The 22,268-nt window shown below is 49.6% G+C and overlaps 1 protein-coding gene across 1 annotated transcript in view; it reads left to right on the forward strand.

Moving 5' to 3' along the window:
• LOC119162026 (uncharacterized) overlaps positions 1-14,903 on the forward strand; it is a 67,202-nt gene extending 52,299 nt beyond the window's left edge. The window contains exons 18-22 of the mRNA XM_075887781.1: positions 516-619; positions 3,156-3,218; positions 6,203-6,310; positions 14,028-14,059; positions 14,703-14,903. Coding sequence (XP_075743896.1) covers positions 516-619; positions 3,156-3,218; positions 6,203-6,310; positions 14,028-14,059; positions 14,703-14,826 — 431 coding nt within the window. The 3' untranslated portion in view covers positions 14,827-14,903. The remainder of the gene's footprint in view (positions 1-515; positions 620-3,155; positions 3,219-6,202; positions 6,311-14,027; positions 14,060-14,702) is intronic.
• The last annotated feature ends 7,365 nt before the right edge of the window (positions 14,904-22,268 follow it).

The raw sequence follows: 22,268 nt of genomic DNA on the forward strand, positions 1-22,268 counted from the left end.
TTCCACTTTGCGTACGTTTTCGACTTCAAAAGCGGATGTGACGTCGTGACATTCAACACTCATCCCTGTCCTCAAGTACGGCGGCTTGTGGTCGCTTTTGGTGGCGTCTAGTCGCATGCAAGGAGGATTAACGTTTTTTTTATTCCTCCTTGGTCGTATATGTTGACTGATTCTTGCGGTAATTTAGTATGCCTGCATTCGCGCTCTTGTCGGTCACGCGAGTGCACTCTACAGCAAACTTTCAAAGACCACACGAGTTCATGCTCTATACTGTCGTGTCGTGTTTTGCTCTGACAAGAGAAGCCAGATGCAGTAACTCCATATACAGCTATGTGTGCTGTTTGAGGCAGAATGACTTATGTCGTACGATTAATATATCAATGTGCCGCATTGGGTGTATGACTGCTAGTCTTGACTGAATGAAAACGCGGTTATCTTCAGAAAACACGTTTTTTCTAAATATGTAAAATCACCGAAGTTCGAAGCAAGTTATCTTTTTTTTGTTTTCATGCCAGGAAGCTACTCGAAGGCTGGATATAACTTCCCGCTCATGTGGCCTGGCACATACGCAGTGGGCAAGATGAACGCGCACTACAGATGTTTCAACCCTGCCAGAACGGTACGCATAGCTTTTTATGTGTGTGTGGGAGGAGGAGGTGGAGAGAAGGGGAAACACGTGTTGTGCTCAGCCATGTAATATACTTCTGTTCTCTTACAAAATAACCAATCGGTCAGTTAAACTCGTTAACCTATCACTCTTTCTTTCATGTCCATTGTTATTCATTTTAGGAGTCCGGTCCCATATGACAGCCCCATCCAAGCATTGAACAAGATACACAGGATTATTTGGTAGTTGATAGCGCCTAAGTACTTGAAAGCTTGGTACACGAGGTCTAATATGTAAAGAAAACTGCACAAACGCGTTTCAAACGCGCAGCGCTGAGGCGGTGGCTAGTCAAGTCAAGGAGCATTTTTGGCACGCTAAAGATGGCGCATTCGAAACGTCCTTGTGCCGCATCGAAGGAGGTGGCTTACATGCCGCAAGAGATCTGGCCAGCCGCTGCCGCAGCTGATTTTGTTTGCTCAAAGCACGGCTGAAAAAAGCACGGTCATGGTGTGCAAGTGCGCTGGTCACGTGGATCATTTTGTATTTCGCAGCTTTTATTTGCAGATTGGAAAAACAGTATACGGGAGACTAACTATATGACGAAAAATTGGCAGATACCATGTACAGTGGGAATCGATTATGTGAAGCACGAATGAGGAAAATTGATATGACACTTTAAAACCAGCACAGCTTTACGAGGCGGACGTAAATTTGACGTACATGACTTCTATGTGATGATTATCATGTTTGAAAGTATAATTTAACTTCATCGTCTATTCATGCCCCGTGATACCAAAATTGGTATATGTCGAGCTAGGCAAAGGGTCGCCAGCACGCTATGAGTGTAGCATGTAGTCATCTTTTGCATGACACGCGTAGCATTATTATCATGTTTGGACGTGTCATATACCTTCGTCGTGCATTCACGTCACGTGATACTATACTTGGTATATGTGGAGCTAGCAGAACGGCCGCGAGCGTGTTATGAGCGTAGCATGTAGTCTTGTTTTACACGACGCGCGTATCATGATTATCACGTTTGGACGTGTCGTTTACCTTCGTCGTCCATTCACGTCAAGTGACGCCATATATGGTATATGTGAAGCTAGAAAAATGGCCGCGAGCGCATCGTGAGCGTCACGTTCTTACATGACACGCATCTCGTGATTATCATGTTTGCACCAGTCAGACCTTCATCATCCATTCGCGTCCCGTCGATTGATTGATTGATTGATTGATTTATATGTGGGGTTTAACGTACCATAACCGCCATATGATTATGAGAGACGCTGTAGTCGAGGACTCCGGAAATTTTAACCACCTGGTGTTCTTTAACGTGCACCCAAATCTGAGCACACTGGCCTACATTCGCGTCCCGTAATAACAAATTTCGTGTGCGGCAAGCTAGCGAAACGACTGCGAAAACACTGTAAGAGCATCATGTAGTCATGTTTTACATGACACGATGTCACGATTATCATGTTTGCACGTGTCATTTACTATCGTCGTCCGTTCGCGTCACGTAATGCCACATTTGGTATATGTGAAGCTAGTGAAACGGCCGCGGGCGCATCATGAGCGTGCATGTAGTCATGTTCTTACATGACACGCATGCCCCACCACGGTGGTCTATGGGCTAAGGTACTCGGTTGCTGACCCGCAGGTCGCGGGATCGAATCCCGGCTGCGGTGGCTGCATTTTCGATGGAGGCGAAAATGCTGCAGGCCCGTGTGCTCAGATTTTGGTTCACGTTAAAGAACCCAAGGTGGTCGAAATTTGCGGAGCCCTCCACTACGGTGTCTCTCATAATCATATGGTTTTGGGACGTTAAACCCCACATATAATTTACATGACACACATCTCATGATTGTCATGGTTGCACCAGTCATATACCTTCGTAATTCAGTGGCGTCACGTAACACCAAATTTGGCATGTGAAGCTAGCGAAACGGTCACGAGTGCTCCATGAGCGTGGCGTGTAGTCATGACTTACATGACACGCATGTCATGATTTCCACGTTAGGTTCTATATCACTTATGTTTGCCATGTAGTCATGGCACAGTTTTACATTATGTCGTGTGAATGAAATCACTGCAAGAGCAGCATGACCATGAAATTTAAATCATGACATTCACGATTTTCATGTTATGACTAGTCACTTATGTTCGTCATACACTCACGTTACTTCATACTAATTTTGGTATTGATACCGTTAACCAAACGGCCAGTAGAGATAAAAGTCGTAGGCGGCTACATAGATAGATACGCTCAATGTCGCCGAAGTTCGCTAAGAAATGGGAGATTCTGAAGGCACCCTCAACCTTTGAAAACCAGATGTGTTGCCTAAAATCAGTATTTAGCAAATCAGATAACTAATTCTAATTAACAAAGCAAATAAAAACAAATATCGTCAGCGGTGCGAAAGGTGAGCGATATGCAACCGATTTCACTTGGCTACCTCTAGCATTGTATTTTTTAACCTTTGCCTAAAGATACCTGGGACACTCGGCATATATACACATTTTTTCACTTCTTCCTTCTTTTCAGAATCTAACAGTAAAGTCACGCCTGTTGGCCGAAGGAAACAACCCCATCTCACCCGGATTCCGGGTTCGTAATTTTCCTCCGACTTGACTCGCGCCTCTCGCGAGGACCACAACTGTGACAAGCTGCGTTGTTACGTTCCTCACTTTGTTTGTTAATTGTTACTTTTGATGAACTCCGGGTTCATCAAACTTATGGCACACTCGGGGGTGGGGGGGATCGTTTGAGCGTGCTTGTGTAACGTGTTTTCAAGTAAATTTCAGTGTTTTTAAGGTGCCACCAGGGGACCAGCATGCAGATATGCAAGTTGTTCCTTCTTCTTTATCTATTGCTGGTCCGCTTATTCTATAGTAGTAATGCTTAGCCTCTCTTTTACATTTTTTGGCTTCCGTAGTGCTCTGAAACAAGCACCCGAATGCACCATTAGTTCGCTTACTCATCATTGGACTCGAATGGCTGAGAGGTTGTGCCTTGTGACTCGCATCTTTTGGGTGTAATCGCGTAAGCATCCGTGATGCCTATATATGCTTATTAACTGAGCATTATCTGAGAACAGTGAAAACTACGGGATATTAGAACACCCAGGACGTATAGCGCTAACTGCCACCAACGTTGTTTCCTGTATGTTTCGCTGTTCCGTAGTTAGCGCTGTTCTGCCACAATGTTCATGAACGAACTGCAGCCCACCTAGGAAACCGTGCACGTTAAACAGGTCCTCCTAACAGGGCTCGTTAAAGCAGTTAAAAAGAACTCTGGACAATCGCTGGTTAGATCCTTCTGTTTGAGAGCGTGTCTTAGCTAGCAACCTGCTATTCACGCATATACTGCTGCACTTTCGGAGCGGTGGTATCTTGACGTACCGTTTTCACTCGCCAGCAGCGCACCAGGGATTTCTCCCGGTGAAGGAAGGGGGGTGATTTTGGCGTTGTGAGACCGCGGTGGAAGAGAGTAGAGCAGACACTCTGCAGAAGCGCCGTTTCATTGCTTAAGCTGGAGAAAACCCCAGCAAACAAAATATCAAACTCTAGAACATTCATGATACTGGTGCTAACGATGGTTGCCACAGCGTTCTACAAAATTATCCTGCAACTAGCTTAATAAAGCCAAGAAGCTGTTCTGAAAAGCATTGCTCTTAGAAAATAAGTGTCAAATAAAATGGACCAAAGCGCGACATAGTTTCTCAATGGAATTGTTTGGCACATACTTATTTTTGCCTATTTTGCCACTCATTGTGGAGGTGTAATCCTGCTCACGTGCCGAACGGCTGGTGGTCGCACTGTGCTGCTTTCAAAACATTCTGAAGCCGAGCAATTTCTATGGCACATCCCATATTTTACTTTCTTTGAACTACGCCAAATTATACAAATAAAATTTATATAAATACATAAAAAGTATATATGCACAGTTCAATGCTGAAAATTTTGTGCAATCCTCAGCCCACGTATATACTGCTTTCGCCTTTGTGACGCATTCGATTGTGTGTCTGTCTGCTAATTTATCTGAGCATATGGACCTTTCTTCTGAATTAAATTCAGAAGAAGGGACTATTCAGAATAATGTTCTCTGAATGAGATTCGCCTCTGTCTGGTCCCAACATGATTTTTATTGCGGGGGGAGGGGGGCAGGGGGAACCCTAGTAACTCTATGTCACAGATAATACGTGTAGCGTTGAAATGCTAATGCGTTGTCAAAAAATATCTGCGTTTATAGGCGGGTTGTTATAAGAGAAAATTTGTCAATGACGCTTTGACACGCTTACTGCATATAATATAGACCACCAACTGCCAGACACCTTTTGTAACAACGTCGTGGCGTAAATCCAGGGGTATAGGAGCAAACTCGCTGCTCCGATCGGTGCCTTACTGATCGAGTATTATAAATTGCACGTTAATGAACCTGCGGTGGAGAATCTGCAGTGTTGCGATAGCTGAGAAGAGACAGAATTTAAGACCACTCAAACTAGTTCAGGTAACATGCCTTGTTCAGTTGAGGGATTTAGTACCAAGGGCACATATATGCGCATGCGCAGGGCCTGGTGCAATATCGTATCACAAGAAAAAAAAAACAGAATTCATAAGTATAGGTGTGATGTTCTAAGATTTTGGGTCATGATTACAAGAATAATAAGAGAATCGTACCTCAGGTGACTCGAAGGTGAAAGACATCGTATTCATTTACTTCTCAGTTGATGCATTAATCCTCCACCATCCCGTTCCGAAAGCTATCTGCACCTAGCGTTACGTTATCCTTGGCCTCCGTGATCAGAGGCATTGCAGGTTTTTCTCACTTCACCCGGGTTCTGCAATGATTGCGTGACTAGCCCACGTTCGGCCAAGTGACAACGCGTCATGACGTGACGTCACGCCATGTGATGCCATAGTTAGCTCAATATTTCGTCAGTATGACGTCAAAATTTTTTTTGCGATTTCGGACCATAGAGTTTCCTTTATATACACAATAGGGGGCCCTGGCGCTAGTGTCTAGGGGAGCTGCAACGCAAGGCGCTTCAGCCTTCATGGGGATGATAGGTAGTACACGGATTTGTCTAATGTTTGTTCTTTCTTCTCTAGCTGTTTGGCTCCACGTGGCCTGAATCTGCCTTTGTCGCAGCACAAAGTTCAGCAAAAATTTGAACAGCTACGCTTCACCACTTCGACCTTTTTAGGCTCGCTAATTCAAATCGACTCACGAAGTTCACAGCGGTCCGCTCTTTCATTCGAAACAAAACCGAAACACAGCAATAAACAAAGCCTTAAGTGCGTTGGGAGCCCACAAGCACGAATACAAGAGAAATCCGTCTACTACCCGTCATTCCCACTGTGGCTGAACGATCGCTCCGCCAGACTCCCCTCTAGTTTGTTTTCAGGAAACTCTCTGTCTGGGGCTTCTCGGTGACGTCATTCAGTGACTTTATCACGTGATTTTCTGCCTCTCTTATGTTGACGCCATGCTGAGGCACGGCGATGGTCAGTTTGTGTGTTTGATGATGCCTCCAAGACTCCTGCCTTGATTAGTGTTCGCTTAATTGCCCTTCTTCTAAAACACCGCAGTATTTCCGGAAGCAAGCGCTAATCAGAGCCCACCCACGCCCAGAGTACCGACTCGACGAGGACGCCAAGGCCGACATGGAGCAGATCTACCTTACAGCTGTGATGCGGGTGAGTGACGAATCCGCCTATGTGACGAATCTAGCGTCAAATAGCTTAACCCCTTGAGGCGCCAATTATTATGCACTCTCCGTGAATGCCTACATTTAGAACAACATAACTTTAAGGTACCCGTTATTACATTCCAATGAAGAAACTATACTGTTTGACTGACTTTACTAAATAATATTGTTACGGGAAGGAGACTGACTCAGAGGGGTAGTCACCGATGTATTTTCAGCCGGTTAGGCGAGCAGCGCCAGCCACACAGATTAGCTCGCGCCAGTCTATCTCCTTCGTCTTCTTCAGCTCCATGCACTGGCACGTAGCATGACCCCCGGCGGCGGAGGCATCGTCCCGGTGCTTTAAAGGTCGTTATCTGACGCATTATTGTAGGGCTTGATCCGCGAGACGTGTACGATATCACTGGGCCGCATAGTAGATGATGGACAGATGGGGCTGATCTCGTAGGTGACAGGTGTTACTTGGCGCAATATACGGTAGGGTCCCGTGTAATGAGACAAAAGTTTTTCGGATAGGCCCAGCCGACGATGAGGGGACCAGAGTAAAACGAGGGTACCGGGAGTGAAATGTACGTCTCTATGTTCCGCATCGTACCGACGGCATTGGTTGGTTTGCGACGCCATGAGCCGAGCGCGAGCGAGCTGACGGGCATGATCGGCTCGCACAATCGCGTCGCGGGCATACTCGGTGGTGGACGAGGTGTGAGCTGAGATGACTGTGTCCAGTGGTAAAGTCGGCTCTCTTCCGTACAATAAGTAGAACGGCGAAAAGCCCGCTGTGTCGTGACGGGATGAATTATACGCGAAAGTTGCGTAGGGTAAGGCAAGGTCCCAGTCTCGGTGGTCGGGCGACACGTACATAGCGAGCATATTTGTTAAAGTGCGGTTAAATCGTTCCGTGAGGCCGTTTGTTTGAGGGTGGTAAGCGGTTGTCAGTGTGTGTTGCGTGGAACAAGAACGCAGAATGTCGGCGATGACTTGGGATAGAAATGTACGGCCACGGTCTGTGAGAAGCTGTTTCGGAGCACCGTGAATCAATATAACGTCCCGTAACAAGAAGTCAGCGACGTTGGTTGCACAGCTGGTCGGTAGAGCTCGCGCAATAGCGTAGCGTGTAGCGTAATCTGTAATAACGGCTATCCATTTGTTTCCCAATGTTGATGTGGGAAAAGGACCAAGCAGGTCTAACCCAACACGGTAAAATGGTTTCGCGGGTATGTATATTGGTTGAAGATGGCCAGCGGGTAGCAGCGACGGTGTTTTACGACGTTGGCATAGGTCACACGTGGCAACGTATCGGCGTACCGAACGAGCAAGGCCTGGCCAGAAAAAACGGCGCCGGACGCGCTCGTACGTACGGGATACGCCAAGGTGTCCAGCCGTGGGAGCGTCGTGAAGTTCGGTGAGAACACAGCGGCGCAAATGCTTAGGCACAACAATGAGAAGGTCGGGCCCGTCTGGTCGGAAATTGCGACGGTATAGGACACCCTTTTGAATGACAAAGTAGCGGACGGAAGCGTCATTTGTGGAGGATTTCATACGGCTGATGATGTCAAGCAGCTCTGGATCACGCTGCTGTTCTTCCCCAATATTAAGAAAGTCGGACACTGACAAGATAGAGTTCTCCGTGGGCTCATCAGTGTCCTCAGGATCGTCGACAGGGTACCGAGAGAGGCAATCGGCATCACGGTGTAGGTGGCCAGATTTGTAGACCACCGAATAGGAAAACTCTTGCAGGTGCAAAGCCCAGCGACCAAGGCGGCCTGATGGATCTTTCAGAGAGTTGAGCCAGCAGAGTGCGTGGTGGTCGGTAACTACCGAAAATGGGCGTCCGTATAAATTTCGCCACCGCCTATACAAGAGCCAAGCACTCACGCTCTGTTATCGAATAGTTACGTTCAGGGGCGGATAGGAGGCGACTGGCATATGCAATAACGCAATCATGGCCATGTTGTTTCTGAGCCAGCACTGCACCAATGCCATGCCCACTTGCATCTGTACGGATTTCCGTAGGGGCAGCAGGGTTGAAGTGCGCCAGAATCGGAGGGGTAGTGAGAAGAGCGACGAGTGTCGAGAACGCAGAAGCCTCTTCGGAGCCCCATGAAAACGGGATTTCTTTCTTGAGGAGCTGCGTAAGCGACCTCGCTATGTGCGCAAAATTTTTCACGAAGCGTCGAAAGTAGGAGCATAGTCCGATAAAGCTGCGTACATCCTTAGCAGATCGTGGTACAGGAAAGTTTTTGACCGCGCTCATTTTTGCCGGGTCTGGTTGTACACCGTTGGCGTCTACTAAATGGCCAAGCACTGTGATTTGATGGCGTCTAAAGTGATATTTGGACGAGTTGAGCTGCAGGCCAGCGCGACGGAAAATTCCCAGAATGGCTGAGAGGCGCTCTATGTGAGTTTGAAATGTTGGTGAAAAGACGATGACGTCGTCCAAGTAGCACAAACAGGTGGACCATTTGAATCCTCTGAGCAGGGAGTCCATCATTCGTTCGAAGGTGGCTGAAGCGTTACAAAGGCCGAAGGGCATGACCTTGAACTGATATAGGCCATCGGGGGTGATGAATGCCGTCTTTTCACGGTCCATTTTATCTACCTCTATCTGCCAGTAGCCGGAACGAAGGTCTATGGAGAAAAAATAGTGGGACCCATAGAGGCAATCAAGCGCATCATCTATTCGTGGTAGAGGGTAGACGTCTTTTTTGGTAATTTTGTTTAGGTGTCGATAATCCACGCAGAAACGCCACGCACCGTCTTTTTTGCGGACTAGCACTACAGGAGAAGCCCAAGGACTGCAGGATGGCTCAATGATGTCCTTGGCGAGCATTTTGTCGACCTCACTTTGGATGATGTGACGCTCGGCTGCCGACACCCGATATGGACGCCTATGAATAGGATGCTCATTACCAGTGTTTATGCGGTGGCTCATACCGGTAGCTTTCCCCAACGGACGGCCGCTGATGTCAAAAACGTCGATGTAGGACAGCAGAACCCGGTGGAGCTCATCAGTCTGCTGCGGCGTCAAGTTGGAAGCGATCATCGAAGTAATAGCGCTGTCGGAGCAAGTGGCAGATTGATGTTAGCGTGGGGGTCAGAAGGGGCGGCCATCGCGAAAACATCTACCGCATTGTCTTCTAAGGTGCCGAGCAACGCCAAAGAGAACCCTTGTAGCAAAACTTGAGGTGACAAGCTAAAGTTGACAACTGGGAGGCACGTAGAGCTTCCTGCGACGGACAGAATGGTGTGCGGTAATGTAATGCCACGGCTTATGAGGACATCGGTGATAGGCGTCAGAACATAGTCCCCGTCGGGAACTGGTGGTATTGAGACGAGCTCTATGTAGGTCAGTGTCTGTGGAGGGAGGCGTGCGTGTCCCGTTGTGCAGAGGCGACTCGGCCGTTGTGTAAGAGGTTCTGTTGCGGGCAAGTGTAGACGGAGCGTACTGGTCGAACAGTCTATGAGGGCAGAATGCGCGGACAGGAAGTCGAGGCCTAAGATTACGTCGTGGGGGCATTTATCAAGGACGGTGAAGAGAACAACTGTGTGTCGATCGGCAATGCTCACACGAGCGGAGCACATTCCCACGATAGATGCTATTCCACCATCCGCAACACGGACGAACTGAGTGGTCGCAGGTGTGAGAACCTTCTTGAGCTTGCGGCGAAAATCACTCGTCATGACGGAAAGTTGGGCGCCGGTGTCGACAAGAGCAGTGACATATACGCCGTCTACTTGTACGTCTATGAGGTTCCGTTTTGTCGGTATCGTCAAAAGAGAATTTTCGGTCAGTCTGAGCGATGCAGCGCCACCTCCGGGGGCTGCAACGCTTAGTTTTCCGTCGGGGAACCTCGTGGGAAGGCGGGGGAAGATGGTCGGCGGGGCTGTGGAGAACGAGACTGGCGACGTTGGGGGGATGGAAAGCGGGAGTAGCGTTGTTCAGAAGCAGGTTCCTGGGCAAAATGGTCGCGGCTGGTCTCATGGCGATAGGCAGGACGTGTATAGAAGGGACGAGAGGACGGTTGTGCAGGAGGACCCCAGCGACTTCTGCAATGGCGAGAAATGTGCCCGATTCTGTGACACGAGAAGCATATCGGCTTGTCATCGTGTGTTCGCCATGCTGACGGATTACGGAACGTTGAGGGAGAGCCGGTGCGGGGAGGCGGTGAGATAGAGGGAATTCCCAAGCTGGCGATTTCCTGCCGGACGACTGCTTGAATGAGAGGCAACGTAATTGGCGGATAGGGGTCGGGGGACGTTGGCCCCACCTTAGCTGAAGCAGCCGCTTCAAGCTCCCGCCTGACGATTCGCGTCAAGTTGTCACAGGTGTCTGGTGGATGATATGTGTCGAGACACGAGGACGTCGGAGTGGTGTTCGGGAGGCGCTGGAACTGATGGGAGATGCGTCTGCTTTTAGCTTGTTGGAACCGGCGGCATTCTTGAATGATCGCATCAACAGATGACACATTGTTGAATACCAACAAGTTGAACGCATCGTCGGCGATACCCGTTAGGATCTGCGCAACCTTTTCAGGTTCAGACATATTTTCGTCAGCTTGGCGGCATAGTGAAAGGACAGTCTGAATATAACCGATGTAGGGCTCCGTGGAAGATTGTGCGCGAGTCGACAACTCATTTTTCGCAGCTTCACGACGGCCAGAGATGTTGCCAAAAAGCTCACGGATCTTTGCCTTGAAGCTGTCCCAGCTTGTTATGTCATGCTCGTGGTTATCAAACCAAACACGAGAGGTTCCGTCGAGGTAAAAAATGACGTTTGCGAGCATAAGAGTGGGATCCCACCTGTAAGTGGCGCTGACGCGTTCGTAGAGGCGTAGCCACTGGTCGACGCCGGAACCCTCGCTGCCCGAGAACACGCCGGGGTCTTTGAGCGCGGGAAGCGTCACGAAAGCTGTTGCGGACGCTGGGTTGACAGGTTGGGCAGAAGGGGGAGCGACCGGAGAGGATGTAGCCGAGTCTTGGCTGGTCATGTTGTAAGCCGCGAGGGAGCGTCCACTTCGGAGTTCCGTGGCGAGGACGGGGATCGCACAACTCCACCAAATATGTTACGGGAAGGAGACTGACTCAGAGGGGTAGTCACCGATGTATTTTCAGCCGGTTAGGCGAGCAGCGCCAGCCACACAGATTAGCTCGCGCCAGTCTATCTCCTTCGTCTTCTTCAGCTCCATGCACTGGCACGTAGCAATATTAATTAGCGCGTATTTAATTATTTACTCTGGAGTCAGTCATGTTCTATTTTTATACAAAGAAAAGAACATTTTAGGCTCAAAATGTACGTGTAGTTTGTTTTTGGCTATATTAATTTTGAGCAAAGGAAATGAATACTCATTAGGTTAGCACTGGAACGTGACACTTCGACAAACCCGTCGAACATCGCAGTGCCTTCACCAGAGTAATCGGCTGTAGTCATACACAGCACATTTGGGTTAGTAGGTTTAATTGATCTTATGAATAATGGGTCTTACCCTCTCTTTCCCACTTGTCCGAACAAGCGAAAACAAGTTGAGTCCACAAATGTTCGCGCTTCGCCTCGAGGGGTTAGAATTCGGACACGAATTTTACATATCTTGAGCTCTAAACAAAATAACTAGTTTTGAGAACCATAGAAAGTGTATAGCTGTGCCTGCTAATGTGTCTAATATATTTTTAATACCGCCACATGAAAAAAAGTGACTTTCGGTTTTGGTACCGAGGAGGCGGCTTAAAATTACATGTCGTTGCAGTATGGCATCACGGGAAAACAACAAATCGTGACGTAATAGTGTCAGATCTGCCATCTGCTCGTGATGCTCGTAAACAACGAGTGTAATTGTCGCCCATTGACCTTGAAAGTGGTCTCTGTGATTTAGGCTGAGTTATGGGCGCCGAGTTGGCGAACTCAGTAGAACTGCATTGACTGGTCGGAATTAATGTCCATTTCAGTATCGCTCGCTTGCAAATGCTCTGTGCCGAAAACTTCCGAATCGAAGTAATCTCTTTCGTGCGGGTTTTCTGACCCTGGCGTGCACAGAGCGTTAACACTGCATACGGAAGAAAACGAACGCCGATGTATCGAAAGCTCCCTTAACGCGCTCGGATATAACTCGGTATGAATAGCGGAGTCTCTTCATTATGAACTGGAACGTTCTGCATTTTGCCAAACTGTGGCCGCCTCTGCAAAAAGGACGCGTTATAAACGTGCGTCGCGAAGACGCCGTTTTTGTGTGCGTCTTGGAACGCTGGATTTTATTCAGCGGGTATTAGCCAGCAGTGGCAGGTAACAAAGTAAATATCAATACAGAGCACACTGAAGTGCGAACTCATGATTCGTTGACGTTAACTAAGGGCAACCATTAGCAGAAGCACAGGCTGATATTTGCCATATTAGCCAGGGTTATATATAAGCCTTTCAGTCACAAGTTGATTTCGTTCAATGTAAGCAACTGGCATCTACAGTAATAGACCTCTCGACCAGGCCAGGCCAGGCAGAACAGCTCCAGTGCGTCACATGCCACAAATGACATTCTCGCTGGCCACAAGTCTGAACGAAAGGTTGTAAATAGTGTATAGTGTAAGCGGGTGACCGGATGTGTTATGTGTTTATCACTGTATATATCATATTCATCACCGGTACCTGAAGTAGTACGTCGGGTGAAAAGCCAGGCAAACTTTTCCAGCTCTCCATTGAAATAACTTTCTCTTGCCAGGCCAGTATTTCGTATTTACAATTTTAGATGCACATGATCATGGTTGTAAAACAATGAAAATCTGCGCTTACATTTTTTCAATCGAAAATATTTAGTCATTTCGCTCATTTGTCCATCATTTGCTTAATATTTTGAATAATAATAGTAGTTTATTGTCTCAAGATATTTTGATGGATGGCGTGTAATTAGTAAACAGTAGCCAAGATTTATTTGGTATGCAAGACTAAATATCCTGCATCTGCAGGGCGCGAGAAGCTGCCTCATCGAATTGCGGAAACAGCGTGAGCGCTTCTGTATCGAATTTACTCGATTGTAACGTGAGGAAGAAAAAAAAAATACTTATTTAGATATTCGATTGTAACGCGGGGGCCGACTTCTGGTAGCTAAAATTTGCTAACAACTCTCAATTGACAGAATATTATACTTTAAAATTATCAAATTTATAGAAAAATGAATATTGAGCCCATCATTACATTCGTGTAAATACGGCACTTTCTTGATTAACACCTGCTCTCCCTTTCCTGAGTGTGCTAGTTTGGCAACCTATGCGAGCAGATGCTAAATATAAGTTGTAAAACTTTTCTACTATAGTTGGTTGCTCACTTACCTACAAAACTGATTATTCCAACTGGAGTCATTTGTGCTGGAAAGGTCACAGATGCAGGCTTCTTAACCTTAGAAAAGTGAGCTTATGCGTTGTCAGAAATTGGGAATTAGCATATTGTTCAGCAAGAAAATTTGTTTACGTGCTCAAGGTAGGAAGAACAAGAAAAAAAGACCGAGTGTTTCACATTCCATTCCCACGAGGTTTTACTGCCATTCAGATTGATATTCACCAACCGTTTGTCTCTGCTGGCGCCACGGAACAGGCAGAGAAAGTGGGGAAAGCAATTTGCTGCTGTTTTTGTTTGTTCACTCGTGCTTAACGATGGGCTTAGCAGCACTACGTCAACACAGTACAGCCGCACTTTTGTTTCAAACTTACTTTCTCGCTCGTTGCAGACCTACTGTCGCTACAAGGGAATGAAGGCAGAGTGAGTACCTTCCTTTACCATTCGTACGAGACTGCGCTTGAAATTAAATGTGTCGAAGAGCATCCCGTGCCTAGAAAGGAGAGATTGCTCCTATACTCGTAATAATAATAATAATAATAATAATAATAATAATAATAATAATAATAATAATAATAATAATAATAATAATAATAATAATAATAATAATAATAATAATAATAATAATAATAATAATAATAAATGGAGTTTTGTGTTCCAAAATCACCATACGAGAGACCATAGCGGAGTGCTTCAAATATTTTGACCATCTGGTGTTCTCTAACGCGCACTGACATTGCACAGTGCCAGCGCTGACAGTGTACAGTGTAGCAGGCGCTGACAGTGTACGAGTCTCTCTGCCAATTCACCTCCATCAAAATGCTACTGCGGTGGCGGGGTTCCAACCCACGACCTCCGGGTCAGCAGCCGAGTACTCTATAGCCACTGATGCACCGAGGCGGACGATTGGGCTCCTACTCTTGAGTGACACAATGTGATGATCGACGCTCGTTAACGAGACGCGACGTCGCAAAGTAGAGCTGCGGATTGCATAGCAACGCTTAGCTGTAAGTGTTTGGTTCGTGCACTGACTCTCGCCTCTGCTCTGGCGCGTCTCTTCACGCAGCATAAACACAATGTTCCAGCACGACTTGTACTACCAGACCGCCTACTGCGCAGACGGTGGCAAAATGAAAATGGACCCAGCCAAGATGTGTTACATTTGGCACAGCACCAGGCGGAGCTACTGAGAGCGCGCGGCTCTTGGATCACTGCTCACACGTCAGCTCATTAAAGAAAAAGAAAGCTCCATGGTCACTGAACACAAGGCTTTATTACTTCTGCGTGTGCTAAACCTTATTTAGTATGCCTTAGCGAAGGATTCCGTGTTGCAGAAAGGCTAAGGGGCCACATTTGTAGCCTCTGGTCGGTCGGTATCGCTAATATGTACGCAGTCAGGATTAGCTAAAATCTTTCATTTACGAAAAATTGTAGCGTAAGACGCCTGTTAGAAGGTGAGTCAAAGAAAAAGGTAAAAACAAATTACTCATCAGTAGAAGCATTCGAAAGTGTTTTGGTATGACACCTACATCCTCAGCGTACAGTAATGAACAATGAAAGAGAGCAGTGAAATAGCTTTCAGAAGGTCATCGAAATTAAACGCGGGGAGGAACACAAATGCGTTTGTAACAACAAAGTTTCAAGCGGAAAGGTACTGGAAAGTACTGATCCTTGCCTGAGAAAATTGTTTCGTATTCCTCACCACAGTACAAGAGTGAGCCATGCAATGCTCTTGTGGTGACAACTCCACACAGTGTCTCCAAATTTCAAGCCGACAGTTTATCTATGAAAAAGTAATCCTGTTACGCTGCCACTCAACTCGGTCGTGCATGCTCTGATAAATTATTATTCCGGCTACAGCGGCTGTCTCTGAAAAGTGGTTTAGGAAAGCGTTTGAACGTCCCCTGCGAACAACAAGTAACGCTAAATAAAGAAATAAGTGCTCATGTGTCGCATGCCTTATCTTTGTCTTCATTTTGTAAGCTGAATCCTTCATGTTTCACAAACATGTTCAAGCAGTAAGCTTGGCCACGACGGCCACAGCGCCACGGCCACTGGATCGGAGTTTACTTCGCGTTTTTATCCAGCGACTGTGGCTTAGACTATATTGACACGTGCGGTTCTTTTCGTTTGCGAAGGAAGACGCTATCACTTTCTGTTAAGCGCAACGCAGGCCGCGTTTATCTTGTATGCCACTTTGGAACGCGTTACGACGCGTGTATAAAAAGCCGGCGCAGTGCGCCACTGGGGGTCTTTTTTTTTTCCGTCGGCCGACGACTGTTCACGCCGCTGTTGCTGTGAGTTGTGTTTGGCCCTGTTTTGCTGGGCACAAGTTCGCCCAATAAACAGTTCGCCTGACACCGCCCTGACTCCTGCGTGCTTCCTCTCAAGTGCTGCGTGTATCACAACCTCGTGACATCTAGTGGAGGTGCTTCTCGGTCCATGTACCGTACGCCCCCGCCCAGCCGTGAGCCAAGCCCAAGCCGCCAAGAGGACGACGCCGACCCGGTCGTTCGAGTGAGCCGAAGACAACAAGGACTACCGCCCGAATACCTGCCGCTCCCCGACAAGGACAAGAAAACAAAGGCTGCTACGAAGCCGGCATCCACGATGACGGAAGCAAGGTCTTCGGCAACCGTGGTCGTCAACCAGCTCAAAGAGCCGCCTACCTTCCGCGGATCGACCTACGAAGACCCGGAAAGCTGGCTTGACATTTACAACCGCGTCGCAGCCCTCAATAAGTGGGACCCGGACGACAAGCTGCGTCATGTGTATTTTTACCTGGAAGACACCGCAAGGACTTGGTTCGAGAACCACGAGTCAACGCTTCGAACCTGGGAAGACTTCCGCGTTGCTTTCCTGCGCACCTTTGCAAGCGTCGTGCGGAAGGAAAGAGCCGCATCACTGCTTGAAACTTGGGTGCAGCTCCCCAACGAAAACGTAACGATCTTCACGGAGGAGATGACGCGACTTTTCCGCCACGCCGACGCCGACATGTCTGAGGACAAGAAGGTTCGCCTGCTTATGCGAGGAGTGAAGCAGGAGCTCTTCGCCGGACTGATCAGAACCCCGCCAAAGACGGTACAAGAGTTCCTCTCCGAGGCTACCACCATCGAGAAGACTCTTGAAATGCGGACCAGCCAATACGATCGGCGCATGTCGCCAGACGTCGCAGAAGTCCGAGGACTCTGCCCCGACGACCTGCGCGAGACCATACGCGCTATTGTTCGTGAAGAACTGCGCCGCATGTTGCCATCGTCTCAGCCCCAAGTCGCCTCTCTCGAAGACGTAGTCCGCGAGGAACTACAGCGCTCACTAAGCGTTCCTGAACGGCCACAGCCCCAACCGGAGGCGATGACCTACGCCGCTACTGCACGACGACCTGTCGCCGCTCCTCGCCAACACCAGGACCCAACGTCTCCGCAGTTTCGTCGCCAGCCACCGCCGCCACCCCCGACGCCTTCCCGCTCGCCAGTAATCCAGCGCTCGCCGAGGAAAACTGACGTTTGGCGCACCCCGAACCACCGCCCACTATGCTACCACTGCGGCGAAGCCGGGCACACCTACCACTACTGCCAGTACCGTGAGATGGGACTGCGTGGCTTCGACGTGAACGCGCCGCGTCCGCGCCCAGGTGAGCGACCTCGCGACATCGCCGACTACATCGCCGGATCGCAGTGGCAACAACGACGACCATCCCGTTCACCTTCGCCTGGCCGCTACGTCTCCCCGGATCGCCGCCAGTACACCGGCCCTAACCGGGGCCGATCCCCAAGCCCCTACCCGGGAAACTAAAGGCAGCAACCGATGGAGGTGCGGTTGCTGCACGACGCAATGCCGAAGATCCTCCTCCGCCGCCGCCGCCGCCGCCGATGACGACGACCACGACGCACGAACTTTCCCGACGTAGTCGCAGTACGCCGCCTGAGCAGAGTCTTTACGACAAAGCCTCGCCGCCGACGCGACATAGCAGCACCGGACCAAGCCGACGCAGCCGTGATCCGACGCCCTGACCTAACCGGAACGCCAGACGACGAACCACCGACCTCGACGTGAACGGCCACAGCGTCACCGCCCTAGTCGATACCGGCGCCGACTACTCTATCATCAGTGGTCTCTTCGCCGCTAAGCTCAAGAAGGTAAAGACTGCATGGGAAGGACCGGATATCCGAACAGCAGGGGGCCACCTTATAACACCGACTGGAACCTGCACGGCAAGAGTCACGATTCACAGCCAGACGTATTCTGTGAATTTTGTGGTCCTGCAGCAATGCTCGCGAGACGTCATTTTAGGCATGGATTTCCTGGACCAGCAAGGCGCAGTAATCGACCTAAGATCCAGGTCAATCACGCTGTCCACGGATAATGCAACGGCGTCAGACTGCAACGTCGCTCACAATGCCTTGAATGTGACAGAAGAGCAGGTAACCATCCCGCCACTGTCGAGCGTCATCATTTCCGTCGGCACCAAAGCGTCTACCAACTTACAAGGTGTCATCGAAGGCGACCAGCACCTGCTCCTAAACCGTCAGATGTGCGTCGCAAGAGGCATAGCCAAGCTTCATAACGGCGAAGCCAAGGTAATGGTGACGAACTTCAGCAACGAATATAGGCACTTAAATAGGGGCACGACGGTAGCACATCTAAGTGAATTTGTGGAAGCGAGCAATGCCTTCGCCCTCACTGATTCTCAGGGAGCCGCAACGTCGACAGCAGTGTCCGCGCCCGCCTTCGACGTCAATCAAAGCCTTTCCAGGCAGCAACAAAAGGAGCTCAAAGCCTTACTCCACCAATACAAGGACTGCTTCTCGTCGTCGTCGAGGCTTCGTCAGACCCCTCTCGCGAAACATCGCGTCATAACCGACGAATATGCCCGTCCGCTCCGTCAGAGCCCCTACCGAGTTTCTGCACGGGAACGCGAGGCCATCAAGAAACAAGTCGACGAAATGCTGCGTGACGACATCATTCAGCCGTCTACGAGTCCGTGGGCATCACCCGTGGTGTTGGTGAAGAAGAAGGACGGAAGCCTACGTTTTTGCGTCGATTATCGTCGCCTGAACAACATCACGAAGAAAGACGTGTATCCCCTCCCACGGATAGACGATGCTCTGGACAGACTCTACAACGCCAAGTATTTTTCGTCGATGGATCTCAAAACCGGCTACTGGCAAATCGAAGTAGACGAGAGAGACCGAGAGAAGACTGCCTTCATAACACCAGACGGCCTATTCGAGTTTAAGGTCATGCCCTTTGGTCTTTGCTCGGCGCCTGCGACGTTCCAACGGGTTATGGACACAGTACTCGCAGGCTTGAAGTGGCAGACTTGCCTCGTCTACTTGGACGACGTAGTCGTATTTTCTTCCAACTTCGACGAGCACCTCCGGCGCCTTGAAGCTGTTCTTCGGGTAATCAAAGCCTCGGGACTTACCCTGAAGCCAGAAAAGTGCCGCTTCGCCTACGAGGAACTATTGTTCCTTGGCCACGTTATCAGCAAGTCGGGAGTGCTCCCTGATCCACAGAAAACAGCTGCGATCGCCGACTTTCCTGCACCCACCGACAAGAAAGCAGTACGCCGATTTCTTGGCCTCTGCGCTTATTACAGGCGCTTCGTGAAGAACTTTTCGCGGATCGCCGAGCCACTGACGTACCTCACGAAGGCCGACGTCGACTTCAAATGGGAAACGCCGCAAGTCGAGGCATTTCAAGAATTAAAGCGACGCCTGCAAACGCCGCCAATACTGGCGCACTTCGACGAAGAAGCTGACACCGAAATTCACACGGACGCAAGCAGCACAGGGCTCGGCGCCGTGATCGTGCAGAGGACCGACGGACTTGAAAGGGTCATCAGTTACGCTAGCCGGTCACTTTCGAAGGCAGAAGCCAATTATTCCACGACAGAAAAGGAATGCCTTGCCATCATCTGGGCTACATCAAAGTTCCGCCCCTACCTGTACGGCAGGCCTTTCAAAGTCGTGAGTGACCACCACGCCTTGTGTTGGCTAGCTAACTTGAAGGATCCATCAGGGCGCCTCGCACGGTGGAGTCTCAGACTACAAGAATTTGACATCACCGTCGTCTACAAGAGCGGACGAAAGCACTCCGACGCCGACTGCTTGTCTCGCGCCCCTGTCGATCCGCCGCCCCAGGATGACCAGGACGACGACTCTTTCCTGGGACCCATAAGTACCGACGACTACGCGGAACGCCAACGAGCTGACCCGGAGCTCAAGATCCTCATGGACTACCTGCAAGGCAAGACCGCCGACGTGCCGAAAGTATTCCGCCGAGGACTGGCTTCGTTTTTCCTGCGAAACAACGTCCTCCTGAAGAAAAACTTCTCGCCGCTCCGCGCCGACCACCTCCTCGTGGTACCTTCAGCGTTACGTCCAGAGGTTCTGGAAGCATTACACGACGACCCGACAGCCGGACATCTTGGTGTTTCCCGCACACTGTGACGAATACAAGAGAAGTACTATTGGCCTCGCCTCGCTGCCGACGTCGCCCACTACGTAAAAACATGCAGAAACTGTCAGCGACGCAAGACGCCGACAACTAGGCCAGCCGGACTTCTGCAACCCGTCGAACCACCTCAACGGCCATTCCAACAAATCGGCATGGACTTACTGGGGCCGTTCCCGACGTCAACTTCTGGCAACAAATGGATTGTCGTAGCGACTGACTACCTCACCCGCTATGCCGAAACAAGGGCCTTGCCCAAGGGCACTGCCGCCGAGGTCGCCATGTTCTTCATTGAGAACATCGTCCTCCGCCACGGAGCCCCCGAGGTCCTCATCACCGACAGAGGTACGGCCTTTACGGCTGACCTAACGCAAGCGATCTTGAGGTACAGTCAGACAAGCCACCGCCGAACCACCGCGTACCACCCACAGACGAATGGCCTCACCGAGCGTCTAAATAAGACCGTCGCCGACATGCTGGCCATGTACGTGGACGTCGAGCACAAGACGTGGGACGCCATACTCCCGTATGTAACCTTCGCTTACAACACGGCCGTGCAGGAAACGACGCAGTTTGCTCCATACAAGCTCGTCTACGGACGGAGCCCAACAACGACGCTTGACGCCATGCTACCGGTCGGCACCGACGAAGAAGACCTCGACGTCGCCAGCTACCTGGATCGCGCTGAAGAAGCTCGACAGCTAGCCCGCCTGCGTATCAAGAGCCAACAGACGGTCGACAGGCGCCACTACAACCTTCGACGACACCACACCGAATACCAACCAGGTGACCTTGTCTGGGTCTGGACGCCGATACGACGACGGGGATTGTCTGAGAAGCTCCTGCGACGCTACTTTGGACCCTACAAGGTAGTCCGACGTCGTGGTGAACTGGACTATGAGGTCGTGCCCGATGGCTTAACGTCATCCCAACGACGCCGTGCACGACCCGAAGTCGTACACGTGGTGCGACTTAAACCTTATTACGCGCGCTGATTAGCTGTGACGCATTGTTAATGTAATTTATTGCATGTACTCTCTCTTATGTTCTGTCTTTAGCATCGGGATGATGCTTTTTCAGAGGGGGGTAGTGACACGTGCGGTTCTTTTGGTTTACGAAGGAAGACGCTATCACTTTCTGTTAAGCGCAACGCAGGCCGCGTTTATCTTGTATGCCACTCTGGAACGCGTTACGACGCGTGTATAAAAAACTGACACGTGCGGTTCTTTTCGTTTGCGAAGGAAGACGCTATCACTTTCTGTTAAGCGCAACGCAGGCCGCGTTTATCTTGTATGCCACTTTGGAACGCGTTACGACGCGTGTATAAAAAGCCGGCGCAGTGCGCCATTGGGGGTCTTTTTTTTTTTCCGTCGGCCGACGACTGTTCACGCCGCTGTTGCTGTGAGTTGTGTTTGGCCCTGTTTTGCTGGGCACAAGTTCGCCCAATAAACAGTTCGCCTGACACCGCCCTGACTCCTGCGTGCTTCCTCTCAAGTGCTGCGTGTATCACAACCTCGTGACAATATATACAAATAAAACAAGATTGAGACGAAGTTAAAAAAGACCGATTCGTTTACAGTTCCGTGTGCTTTACAAATACCTCTTCTACTTTATTATCCGTTTATTGGACACATTTTTAGTCTTTTCCTTGAGTTTTCCCAAGCCGTCTTCGTTAGATTGAGAGGCAAGCATTGCCAAGCAACTCTCTTCTTCGGAGAATATGGCAACTGAAACTTGACCATCTTGACAACACACTGCATATAAATGTACGTACTACACGTGTGTTCGAAATTTGCCTTTATCTTGCGATGAGCCACTCGCCAAGGGTTTTTATGCGCGCCAGCCAGAGTGGGTGAATACTCGTGAACGGTGAACTCTGTGGCAAACTGCACTTGCTTTGCGAGCAACCCCCCACGCGGACGTGCCCCACCACGGCAAGGCAGGCGTATACAGGTTTGCTTTAATAAGTGAGCTGTGCTCTGGATGAGCGCGTGCCTCGTGCAACGATGATAGTGATGTGCAGCCAGCAGTACTGCACGGCTGAAGCAAGCAAGATCTAGGCATATGGTCTAGGCTCGTAGCCAGTTTTTTTAGGTAGGATGATGGGGGGGGGGGGGGTATGGGAGGGGCTGAAGACTGAATGTCTCAGGAAACTGTCTTCTTTATTTATTTC

Source organism: Rhipicephalus microplus, chromosome 3 (assembly GCF_043290135.1).
Source record: "Rhipicephalus microplus isolate Deutch F79 chromosome 3, USDA_Rmic, whole genome shotgun sequence".
NCBI lineage: Eukaryota > Metazoa > Arthropoda > Arachnida > Ixodida > Ixodidae > Rhipicephalus > Rhipicephalus microplus.